This window comes from Neofelis nebulosa, chromosome 7, assembly GCF_028018385.1.
Source record: "Neofelis nebulosa isolate mNeoNeb1 chromosome 7, mNeoNeb1.pri, whole genome shotgun sequence".
NCBI lineage: Eukaryota > Metazoa > Chordata > Mammalia > Carnivora > Felidae > Neofelis > Neofelis nebulosa.
The window spans coordinates 54,637,924-54,650,083 of NC_080788.1; the positions used below are offsets into that span (position 1 = coordinate 54,637,924).

The following is a 12,160-nucleotide window of genomic DNA, read 5'->3' on the forward strand; positions in this document are numbered from 1 at the left end:
TTTTAAAAAATTTTATGTGGAAGCTATTGTATAAAATTGATTTAATTTAGAGCTGTTTTTGTTAGGGCCTGATCTCCATACACTGACCATATCCACTCTTTTCCTATCTTATGACTCTTAAGCACTTCCATACTGAACCCCATTTGAAAACTCTCTTTCTAAGAGAGTCATGTGAACTGTCACTATGTCTCTGTCATGTGGGTAGCTTTGGAAGTATAGGTACAAGGCTTTGGAGGCCAATAAATGAAAGTTCAAATTTTAGCAGTGTATGTTCTTGGCCCAGTTGGGTGACCTCTCAGATACTTATTTATAAGATGGGAAAATGATACTTAGGACTGCTGCATTTCCTGACTCTAGGGAATTATTCACAATGTATTCTATGTTGTGCCCTGGAGGTGCTATTTACATGGAATACAAATTCTGTGGGTATGTGCAAAACAACTCTGGTACATAATCTAACTCAATGAACTTTTCTGAATGTCAAATGACATAATTTATGAAAAGTACTTGCTTGGTGCAGGGTAGATGGCTCAAAGAATCTCTTTTGGAATTGGTGAGAAGTTAGTAAAAACTTGTTAAAAGTTGAGATGAGAAGCTGAGAATAGAGAAGTGACATTTGTCATACTGGGGAAAGATCATTATCTGAAGGATTTCAAGAAGCTTACTTCTCAACTTGCTATAAAAATTTTATTTTTTGTCAAGTAGTCTGAAAATTCATTCAGTGATACTTCCGTGTGTCTTATAAGTTAATGAAAGTACTTAAATTATTGAAAGTTATTCTACATTTGTACAAATAACTGAGTATAATCTTACTGCTTTCTGTGTGTCAGATATAATGACAAAATTTGGAAGATGTATTTTCTAACTTAAAAGCCCTAAACTATTTGAAATGTTTGTTTCAGCTGATTCCAGAAATCTCTTCCTTGACCTGGTTTACTACCATGGTGCCTTTGGTCCTGGTGATAACTATGACAGCTGTCAAAGATGCCACAGATGACTATGTGAGTATTTACTTTTGAGCATTCTTGAGTTATCAATTTCAATTGTGACCTCCCAGAAATAAAAAATAGAGATCTATTTGAAATTTTTGAATGGAGCTCTTCTGCTTAATATTACATAAAACTCTTTTGCTGTTTGTTCAGTGACTAATACAGATGTCATAGAACCAGAGCCTGTTTAAGTTGAAAGCAAGAGGACTTGAAAAATTAGACTTACTCCCTCATTTTACAGATGAGGAAACCAAGGTTTCTAAAGAACCAGTGATATGTTAATGATCAGACAGGCAATTAATGGTAAGATCAGAATTAGAACACAAACCTCCTTCTACCCAGTGAAGTATTATTTATCTTATATGTCTTTCTCTAAGTTTTGAGAATTGGTAGATATTTGGTGCTCTCACATCCTCTGCTCATTATACCAGGAGTTGCAAAGTCAAATCACTTCAAAAGTCAGGCAACTAATGTAAATAGTGAAATATAAAGCAGTAGAGACTTTTGAAGTCTGCATAAGCCAAGGGAGGTCATTCAAATTCAAAGATTTAAAAACAGTCTCAAGGAAGCCAAATGTTCTAAATTTAGAGAAGTTATATTCTCACCCTCGGTGATTGTATGTGCGCTATCCTTAATAACTGTCTATATGCCAATGACTTACATATTTTTATTCCTAGTCTAGGCCTCTCCTGTGAACTCATACCCATATTTCCTGTTGTCTATTTTTAACTTATATATGTCTTTAAAGTGAGTGTCTTGTAGATAGCATATAGTTAGGTAATGATTTTTTATGCAATCTGAAAATCTCTTAATTGGAATGTTTAACCCATTTATATTTAATGTGATTAGACTTAAATCTATTATCTTGCTACTGTTTTCTGTATGCCTCATTGATTCTTTGTTCCATTTTTCCTCTTTTAGATTATTTTTGTGATTTCTTCTTATCTTTATTATTAGCTTTATAGGCCTATATGGTGGTTGTTCTAGGGTTTAACTTATAGTCTACCTGGGGCAGTGTGGCTTTTGAACCCTTATTCATACTACTCTGTGCTAAGGGGTGTGTCTTTGTATACCATGTATCTGTAGGATATATAAGATATGACTCTTTTTTTTTTTTTTAAGAATTTATTTGTTTTTGAGAGAGAGAGAGAAAGGGCATGAGCAGGGGAGGGGCAGAGAGAGCGAGAGAGAGAGAATCCCAAGTAGGTTCTGCATGGGCTTAATTGACTGAGCCACCCAGGCAACCCTGATTCTCTTCAGTTTTAGTGAAATGCCTCATGTATTTCATGGTTAACATTGTGACTGTAACCTTTGAGGCAGGATTTTTAACTAACACACAGGACCTGTTCATACTAATGAATCATGTCACTTAAAAGTGGTCAGCTTGGAATTTATTCATTCCTATAAGGTTGCCATTGTTCAAAGTACTTTGAAGCTCATTGTAAAGAATTGTCTTCATGGCCAGTGTTCAAGGTACAGAAGAAAGCCAATCTCATGATTTTGTGTTCACCCAGCTTTGGAAACAAATGCTATCTCTCAAGCCCCTAAAAAAATGTATTCACCCTACCTGCTTTCTAAGAGAAGCTTTTATATATTTCCAAACATAAAGCATCCCTTCAGGTCTTTAAATAGCTCCATCTTCAAAGAATAGAGGACATTCTAAAGAATGGACTGTAATCTCCAAGAAATTCTAGGAGAGGAAATTTTAACCATGATTTGAGTAATGGCAACTTTGGAGTAAATGTATGTCTTCTCCACAATAGCTGATCTTTCTGGGAAATAATATTTATTTATATGCTTAAGTGTCTACATATTGGGGTAAATGTCTTATTCATTATAGTCACATTTCATAGAAGAATAAAATGGTAGAGTAGAAAGAACATGGGCTTTAAAGAAAGACTCCTTACCCTGTTACTTACTGTAACTGTAACTTACTGTTCTAACAGTATGAAATGAGGGAAACCACTTCTCTGGACCCTTCCTTGTCTGTATAATGTTGTTAATGATACCAGAACTGTTGGAAGGACAATATGAGATGCTATGTATAAAGCATGTGGCACAGAGCCTGTCTTGCAGTGGGGATACAATCAGTGCTAGTACTCTGCTCCCTTCCTGCCCTGGGAAATTCCTCTTTAAGCCTTTCTACTACCATTTCTAGTCCTACCAGACTCCATTTGTTCCAATACCAAGACTTATTGGCAAAACCTGAGCTGAAGTGAGAGTGACTTATTTTAAGGCCCAGGGAATAGGCTCCTCAGCTTGCAGGGGGGTGAACTGTTTGGCCTTTTTCTGTGATTCCCAACTAGTCAATTTTGGGGATTATTTTCAGGTTTGATACAGATGTGACTAAATTCTAAGTCTCCTTTTGTCTTTATTGCAGTTAATGCTTGAATATGCTTTTATTTTTGTGATGATATGTGTGGGTCCAATAACCAGATATATTTATCAGTCAGGGTCTTGACAGAAAAGAGACGTCACCCTGAAATGAGAAAGATTGGAGAAAGATTAATAATGAAGGCACTATTTACAAAAGGGCAAAAGAAAAGTGGTCAAAGAAAAGCACATAGTGTAGCAATATGGATGGCAATACTACTTCTTGGTCTGAAGGGGCAATGGGAGGAAGCAATTACCTGTATCTGAGGGCTGCTCATGGCACCTGGGGCTCTCTGTAACTCAGCTTGAATGAGGCCAGGCAGAAAGATACCCCCATTTCACTCTCCTCTGGCTACTCTGATCTTCTGCCACCTTTGGCCAAACCCAACCAGGAGCCAGAGGGTAAGGATCTTATGGGTCAGCTTCCCATGACAGAGGGCAGAGTGGAGAAGGATGGGGTGTGAACACAGAGGAGCAAACAGAATATCCAGCACCCACATCAAATGATATACTGAGAAAAAATAATATTTCTGCTGGTGAGAAATTTGCATGCCAATGATGGGTTGATTTAATTTACTCCTCTATTGATTTTGTAAATTTTTTCTTGTTAACAAATGTTAAATATCTTGTTTTTCCTGATAATATACATTAACTTACACCTGGAAATCAGTGTAATTGCATGCACTGGGCATGGCAGAATAGATTGGGATGGGTTTGGGAAAGATATTGAAAAAGAGAAGGGATGGTTGGAGCATTTTATATGTTGTGATATTGGTACAATGTTTTGAATTTTTTAAATGAAAACACTAATCTTGATGATAGTCTTATCTAAATGACTGCTAATTTATGAGTTTAGTAGAGGGTTCATAATATTTGGACTCTTCTAAGCAATGTAAGATGTTTACATTACTAGAATATACAATAAGAAATAGTATCACTTGGGCATAAAAAACAAATCCATACCAAATGTTGTTCAGTATTGTATTTTGAGTTTTGTTTTAAAGGCTCAGTATTTCATAATATTACTGTTAGCAATTAGAATTTCTGGAGAATAAGAATACATGTTATTACAAGTAATTTCTTGGCTTCAAAGAAATCCATAAAACAGAATGACTGATGTTCCAATAAAGTATTGAGCACATATGTAAGAAAAATGGAAGCCTCTATTCCTTATTGAGGACTTCAAAATGTATAGTTTTCTAGAACCATGTGGCAGAGTAAAGGGAATACTGTCTTCTTAGAAGCACCTAAAAATGTGTGGGAATTAGAAGAGCATGTGGCTACACTTGTTGCATTGGTAGCATCCAGAGTAAGGGTTAGTGAGAAGGGTATTGATTAAGATTTAGAACACATGGAGCTGGGTTCATGGTAAGTATAAACTGGCTAATTTTGGATCTATGGTGAAATTGTCCAAACAGATGAACTCAAAAGTATTTTCAGTGTTCCTATTTGTGCTGACAAAGCATGATTTAATATATTTTTTTCACAAACATTTTGACTTTCAGTTTCGCCATAAGAGTGATAATCAAGTGAATAATCGGCTATCTGAAGTGCTCATCGACAGCAAGTAAGAAAGACATTTTTGGGTTATTTTTAAGATTTTGGGGACCATAAAATGATCTTGACAATTGGTGGTTTTCTCTTTTAATTAAGTATATGTTACTTTTCCCTTCCAATTTGTTAAAAACTGCAGTGTAAGTCCATTTTATCTTCATGGCTTATTTTAATGTTCAGCTGGTGCTTGTGCTACCTACTCAACATCAAATCCCTATGGAGTTTGTTTTGTGGACACAGGCAAATCATTATCACTTTTCATCTCTGGATCTAATACTGCTTAGACTTGACACTTCTGTAATGTCTTGTATGTCATAGACGTTTTATAAGGATTTGAATTATTTAATTTGGTAATTTCTGGGGAATATTGCTAGAAAGACTTTGACTCATTACTGTATTAAATGAATCTTGGATTTACTTGATAGTTAAATTTAGAATGGAATATTCACCATAACAGAGTTTTTATTCCTTTTAAATTGATAAATACTTATGGGAATGGTTCTTGGATTTGAAATGCTTTAAAACATGTATTTACACACTAATAACAACAAAAATACCTCCATAAAACTTAGCAAAATTTCAAGCCTTCATTGCATGGTTTCTTACTCTTTGTCCCTTTTTTTGCTAATAATAACATGTGACAAAGGAAACTGGCTATGATATACTTCGTTCTGGTAGTCAGTCACATCTGCCAGTGCTTTTGAAACATTTGGATACTGTGAGGACAGTTTTTTTTTAAAGGAATATCATAAAATGAAGTAATCATGTGATATGGGAAATTCCAAGAAATGATAGAGATACCAAGAGGGACTAGGTATAATCTAGACAATAATTGGTAGGATTGAAGTAATTAATCTCCATAACTAAATTATTGACTGATCACTAATAACATAATGAATACATATAGTTTTTTCTGTATTTGCTTGTTTTAGAAAATAGTGTTAATGTACAATGAAGGAAAAGGATCTTAATATAAAATTATAGTGGTTAGAGACAGAGCCTCTGAAGGGGTGATTCTGGTGGGACACAGATAAGCCATAAAGATGCCTGGAACCATGTGGTTCATTTCCAATGTTAGCAGGTTTTGGATTGTTGCCACTGGAGCATGGTGTTTAAAAGCATGAGTTTTGCACTCTGAGAGACATTAAATATGAGTTTAGTACTGACCCTAAACAATTCTGTGGTCTACAGCAAATTCTTAAGAGGTGGTGAATCTTTTTTTTTTTTTTTTAATATATGAAATTTATTGTCAAGAGGTGGTGAATCTTTGTAAGCTAATGCAATATGTGGCTTTGAGCCACTGTTGCATATCTTGACTTTCTCAAGTCTTACAGTTCTGACTGGATATTAGATCTGACAATATGATATAACTAATTCCCCAAGGAACATTTGATAACAAATCTTACTCCTTTGAAGTATCACCTCATATAAAGTATGTTTAAAATGTACAATTACATAATGAATTTGAAATAATGGCCCTAGCATATCTTTAATGTCCCCCCAAATTACCAGTTAAATCTTGTGGCAGTACCTTGGGGCATTAATTAGAGGCCAAGGGATTTATCTAGGAACTTAGATATTCAGAAACTCGATGATTGTATGTCTCCCACACATGCTATCTATCATTATCATTGTTAGAAGTAGTATTAGTGTTACTTTCTTGTGGTTTCATTTAGCTTTCTGTTGATTCCTCATGAAGTAACATCTCTTTGTAGTTCAATATGGTGTGATGTTTTAGTATGTATTGTTGCTGATCATGTAAAATTGACAGGAGAAGCATATATCATTGAGTATGGAGTGTTCCTTAAGATTCAGTAAAAAATCAGGCCAGATTTTCCATTTAGAAGATGGCTCTTTACTGTGAAATCCTCTAGGGCAGGGGTCATCTCTTGATCACATCTGTGTCCCTTGAACCTAGCACAATGTCTATTGAATTTTCAAACTGAGCGGTAACAAGTATTCTTGCTGAGAGAGCAATATGCTAGAGTAGCTTGATCTATCTAATGTTGCTCAGTTGCATCACTGGCCAATTCCAGTGGCTGGGGTGGTGGTCTTTGTACTATATGCTCACGCTACAGAAACTGGCTTTCCATTTTTTGGATTTTGAAAAGTTGGAAAGATCAAATGGGCTCAGATCTGAGACAGTCAAGCTTCAAGTCCTCCCTTGAAGCTGGTGGTTGTAGAGGATACTGTTGGGGCTCTACACAGACCCTCACTGTCTTCTGTACTCATCCCCAGCTTCAATTTGCATTGCTTGTAAGCACTTGCACCTGCTGTTTTCTTCCAGAGCACTGCCCTTGAACTGCTGGAGTCAGTGACTGGTGGGTGAAGGAGTGTGAAAGAGCAGCACCCCTGCCTCAATTAGACAAGCTCTGAGGTTAATTTGTACTCTCAACCACTCCTTTAGATCAGACAGAGGATGGGACTTGGCATGCAGTCACACCCTGTGTGGTTTTTTTCCCTTTCCCTGTGTTGTGTCTCATGTCCCTTACCAGTTTCTCCTGGAAGTACTTTCCTAATGAGACACTTGCATGTGAATCCTTATCTCAGGATCTGCTTCCAGGGAACCTGATGTGAGACAGTAGTTAATGCATACTAGATCCCATTGCAATGTTAATGGAAAATGTTAAGAAAGTGCTTTTGGGTCTATTCTTGGCACCTGTGGGTTGTGATCCAGTAATAAAGTAAGATGCCTGGAGGGGATCAGGGGAGTACAAGTGTTGCTGGAGGTGAGTGTCAGAGTGGGGTGTATGCCAGGTCCATGTGGCTACCTTTGTGTGCTGCTGGCAGAAGGTCTGGAACTACTGTACCGTTTGCTGATGGCATGTATGAATACCAATAGCTATCTTCGTGTTTCTCCAGAGAAGGTTTCAAGCAGTGCTAAATCTTTAACCAGTATAGAAGCAACTGGGCAGGTGAGGGGCAATGATAGGTCTTGGACTTGTGGTCTTTGCACTAGGGCAGGAGCCATCATTGGCTTGTCTTGGAAAGAGGGGAGGCATGGTTAGCCTCAGGCTGGAGATTTTTAAGGGGAAGGAGGTGGGAAGAAAGCACTAGTCAGGAAACCTGGATTCATGTGTGAGTTTGAGCAATTAATTTTCCTTCTGGGCTTCTTCCTGCTGTGCTCAGAAGTGAGGAAGTTGGGCAGGTACATTCAGATTCAATATGTATTTATTGAGCAACTACTCTGTGTGAGCTCCAGTGCTTCCAAGTTTAACTTTCTTAAAAAAAACCCAAAGTGTGGGTAACAGTGCTCCATTTTAGAGATGAAGTGATTAACCCTGAGAGGGAGTGACTTGTCCAGGGTCCCATGGCAAGTGAGAGCCTAAATTAGTAGCCTGAAATCTACTCATTCATGAAGAGGTATGTAAGTGTGGACTTTGTGGTATGATCCTGTCTTCACTATTTATTTTGTATTTGAAGGGCTTTGTATACAATTACAGGAATATAACATAGTTACATAATATATATGTAGTTTATCTGTATGTAATATACATTTGTATTATATACATTACTCCTTTAACATTGTTAGGATTGTGTGAGCTGTAATGCTAAGCACTGTAAACCTGGGTCACAAAATAAATAGAGCAATAAAACCCTTTCTTTTATAAACTTCCTTTTCAATTTCACTTTTTTTTAATGTTGTTACTCATATTCTTTTAAAATCAGTACCAATCTTCTGTATCTGCAATCTCTTATAATATGTAAAGTGCTTAAGAAATACATGTTGTATTAGCCTTTGACAAAATTTGCTGACTTTGGTTTTAAAACTAAGTAGGGGTGGCATGATTCCATATTGTAGAAATGATTGTGATTGCTAAATATAAGTGCATATTTTTGCCCCAAGCCATGAAATACAGTAGCCCTCCTTTCTCTGCACTTGTACTTTCCATGGTTTTGGTTACCCATGCTCAACCATGGTCTGGAAGCAGGTGACCTAATTTCTGACATATCAGTAGAAGGTCAGTAGTAGCCTAGTGCTACATTACAGTGCCTGCGTTATTCACCTTACTTCATCTCATCATGTGGGCATTTTGTCATCTCACATCATCACAAGAAGAAGGGTGAGTGTGGTATAATAGGATATTTTGAGAGAGAAAGATCACATTCACATAACTTTAAGTATATTGTTAGAATTGTTCTATTTTATTACTAGTTAATGCTATTAATCTCTTACTGTGTCTAATTTGTAAATTAAACTTTATCATAGGTTTGTGTGTATAGGAAAAAATATAGTATAGGGTTCGGTGCTATCTGCAGTTTGAAGCATCCACTAGGGGTCTTGGAATGTGTCCCCTGCAGATAAGGGGGGACTCCTGTACCATTTGCTGATGGCATGTATGAATACCAATAGCTATCTTAGTGTTTCTTGAGATGGTGCCTCAAATTATGCTAATATACTTGACTACTGTGGGAGCAACTGGCAAGTGAGGGGCAATGAGAGGGAGTGTGATAGTCCCTGCAGAGGTTATCCTACTTGATGCCCCTCAACCTGGGCTGCACATTGCATCAGTGCCCCCAGCAACTCCAGAGTAATGAAATATGGGTCTTGGAGATGATAGCCTGGTGTTTTTTAAGTTTCCATGATGATTCTATGCAGATACAGTTGAGAACTTCTAATCAAATCCATTGCTATGTCCATATATGAATCTCTATGTCTATATTTGTCTAATTTGAAAAGACATCCAAGGAAGGGAATTCCATTAATTTTGAAAATGGTAAGCATGGTTTTTCCACATAATAAATATCCTTACAAAGAAATATTGTAAATGATTCTTGACAGAATATAAAATTCTGTAATGCTTATTTGTGTTTTGTCCTCTCTGTGGAATCATTTTATTACTTTCACATATTTATGCAACTTCCAATTTTTGTAGTTCTCTCCCATCAGTGTTTCTAGTCATAGGGATTTAGGACAAGGTGAAGTGTATACAGATTGACTGTTACTCAGTTAGGCAGCCACTAGCCCCATGTGGCTACTGAACACTGGCAGTGTGGCAGGTGCAAGTAAGATGTGCTGTTAAGTATAAAGTATATACCAGATTTTGAAGACTTAGTACCAAAAAGGGAATGTAAGATGCATCGTTAATAATTTTTTTACATCGGGGGGGGTACCTGAGGGGGCTCAGTCGCTTAAGTGTCCGACTTCAACTCAGGTCATGATCTCACAGTTCGTGAGTTTGAGCTCGCACTGGGCTCTGCACTGACAGTGTGGCGCCTGCTTGGGATTCTCTCTCTCTCTCCGCCACTCTCCCACTCGCTCATCCACTTATTTTTCTCTCTCAAAGTAAATAAATAAACTTAAAAAATAATGTTTATATTGGTTCCATTTTGAAATATTTTCTATATATTGGTTAAATAAAACATATTAAAATGAAATTTACCTGTTTTTTAAATGTGTCATTTTTCTTTCATTTTTTATTTTAATTCCAATGTAGTTAACAGTGTGATATTAATTTCAGGTGTATAATACACTGATTCAACACTTCCATACAACAACCAGTGTTCATCAAGATGAGGGCACTCTTAATCTCCTTCATCTATTTTACCTATCCTGTCATTGACCTCCCCACTGGTAACCATCTGTTTTTCTCTGCAGTTAAGAGTCTATTTTTCTTTTTTCTTTTTTTCTTTTTTTCTGGTTCCTTTGTCTCTTTCTTGGTTCATTTGTTTTGTTGCTTAAATTCCACATATGAGTGAAGTAATATGGTATTTGTCTTTCTCTTATGGCTTATTTCAGTTAGCAGTATACTCTAGATCCATCTATGGTGTTGCAAATGGCAAGATTTCATTCTTTTTTTATGGCTGTGTAATATTCCATTGTATATATCTACATATATATAGATACATATCTATACATATCTACATATATATATGTATCTATATATATATGTATCTATCTATCTATATATATATGTATATGTATATATATATATATATATATATATATATATATATATATATATATATATATTCTTCTTTTTCCATTCATGTATTGATGAACACTTGGGCTCTTCCATAATTTGGCTATTGTAAATAATGCTACAGTAAACATATGGGCACATATACCCCTTTGAATTAACTGTTTTTGTATTTTTTGGGTAAATACTCAATAGTGTGATTACTGGATTGTAGGGTAGTTCTATTTTTAATTTAAAAATTTTTTTAACTGTTTACTTATTTTTGAGAGTGTCAGCAGGGGAGGGGCAGAGAGAGAAGGAGACACAGAATCTGAAGCAGGCTCCAGGCTCTGAGCCTTTAGCCCAGCGCCCAACACAGGGCTTGAACCCACAAACCACAAGATCAAAACCTGAGCCGAAGTCAGACGCTTAACTGACTGAGCCATCTAGGCACCCCTATTTTTAATTTTTTGAGGAGCCTCTGTATTGTCTTCCACAGTGGTTACACCAGTTTGCATTCTCAGCAACAGTGCAGGAGGGTTCCTTTTCCTCCACATCCTCTCCAACACTTGTTGTTTCTTGTGTTTTTGATTTTAGCCATTAAGACAGGTATGAGGTGATATTTCATTGTGGTTTTGATTAGCATTTCACTGATGATGAGTGATGTTGAACATCTTTTCATGTGTCTGTTGGCCATCTTAATGTCTTCTTTGGAGAAATGTCTGCTTGTGTCTTCTGCCCGTTTTTGATTGGATTATTTGTGTGTGTGTGTGTGTGTGTGTGTGTGTGTGTGTGTATAGTTGTATAAGTTCTTCATATATTTTGGATAGTAACCTTTTATCTGACATATCATTTGCAAATATTTTCTCTCATTCAGTAGGCTGTCTTTCAGTTTTGTTGATTCTTTGCTTTGCTGTGCAGAAGCTTTTTATTTTGATGTACTCCAAATAGTTAAATTTTGCTTTTGTTTCCCTTGCTTCAGGATACATATGTAGAAAAACGTTTTTATGCTGATGCCGGAGAAATTACTGCTTGTGCTCTCTTCTAGGATTTTTATGATTTCAGGCCTTACTCTTTGGTACTTGATCCATTTTGAGTTTATTTTGGTGAATGGTATCAGAAAATGGGTCAGTTTCATTCTTTTGCATGTAGCTGTCCAGTTTTCCCATTACCATTTGTTGAAGAGACTTTTTCCCATTGCATACTCTGGCCTCCTTTGTTAGTTAATTGAACATAAAATTGGGGGTTTGGGCCTCTGTTCTGTTCCATTGATCTATATGTCTATTTTTGTGCCAATACCATACTATTTTGATTACAAGAGCTTTGTAAGATGACTTGAAATCT

General features: G+C 36.4%; 1 protein-coding gene across 20 annotated transcripts in view; it reads left to right on the top strand.

The window, feature by feature from the left end:
• ATP8B4 (ATPase phospholipid transporting 8B4 (putative)) overlaps window positions 1-12,160 on the top strand; it is a 257,258-nt gene that overhangs the window by 79,731 nt on the left and 165,367 nt on the right. For 17 of the 20 annotated variants that reach the window (XR_009264158.1, XR_009264157.1, XM_058737764.1 and 14 more), the window contains 2 exons: window positions 903-1,001; window positions 4,868-4,929. The exons of the other annotated variants lie outside the window; for them this stretch is intronic. Coding sequence is in view for 15 of the 17 variants with exons in the window: in XM_058737764.1 (XP_058593747.1) it covers window positions 903-1,001; window positions 4,868-4,929 (161 nt within the window). In the remaining 2 variants the exon portion in view is untranslated. The remainder of the gene's footprint in view (window positions 1-902; window positions 1,002-4,867; window positions 4,930-12,160) is intronic. 20 annotated transcript variants of the gene reach the window in all.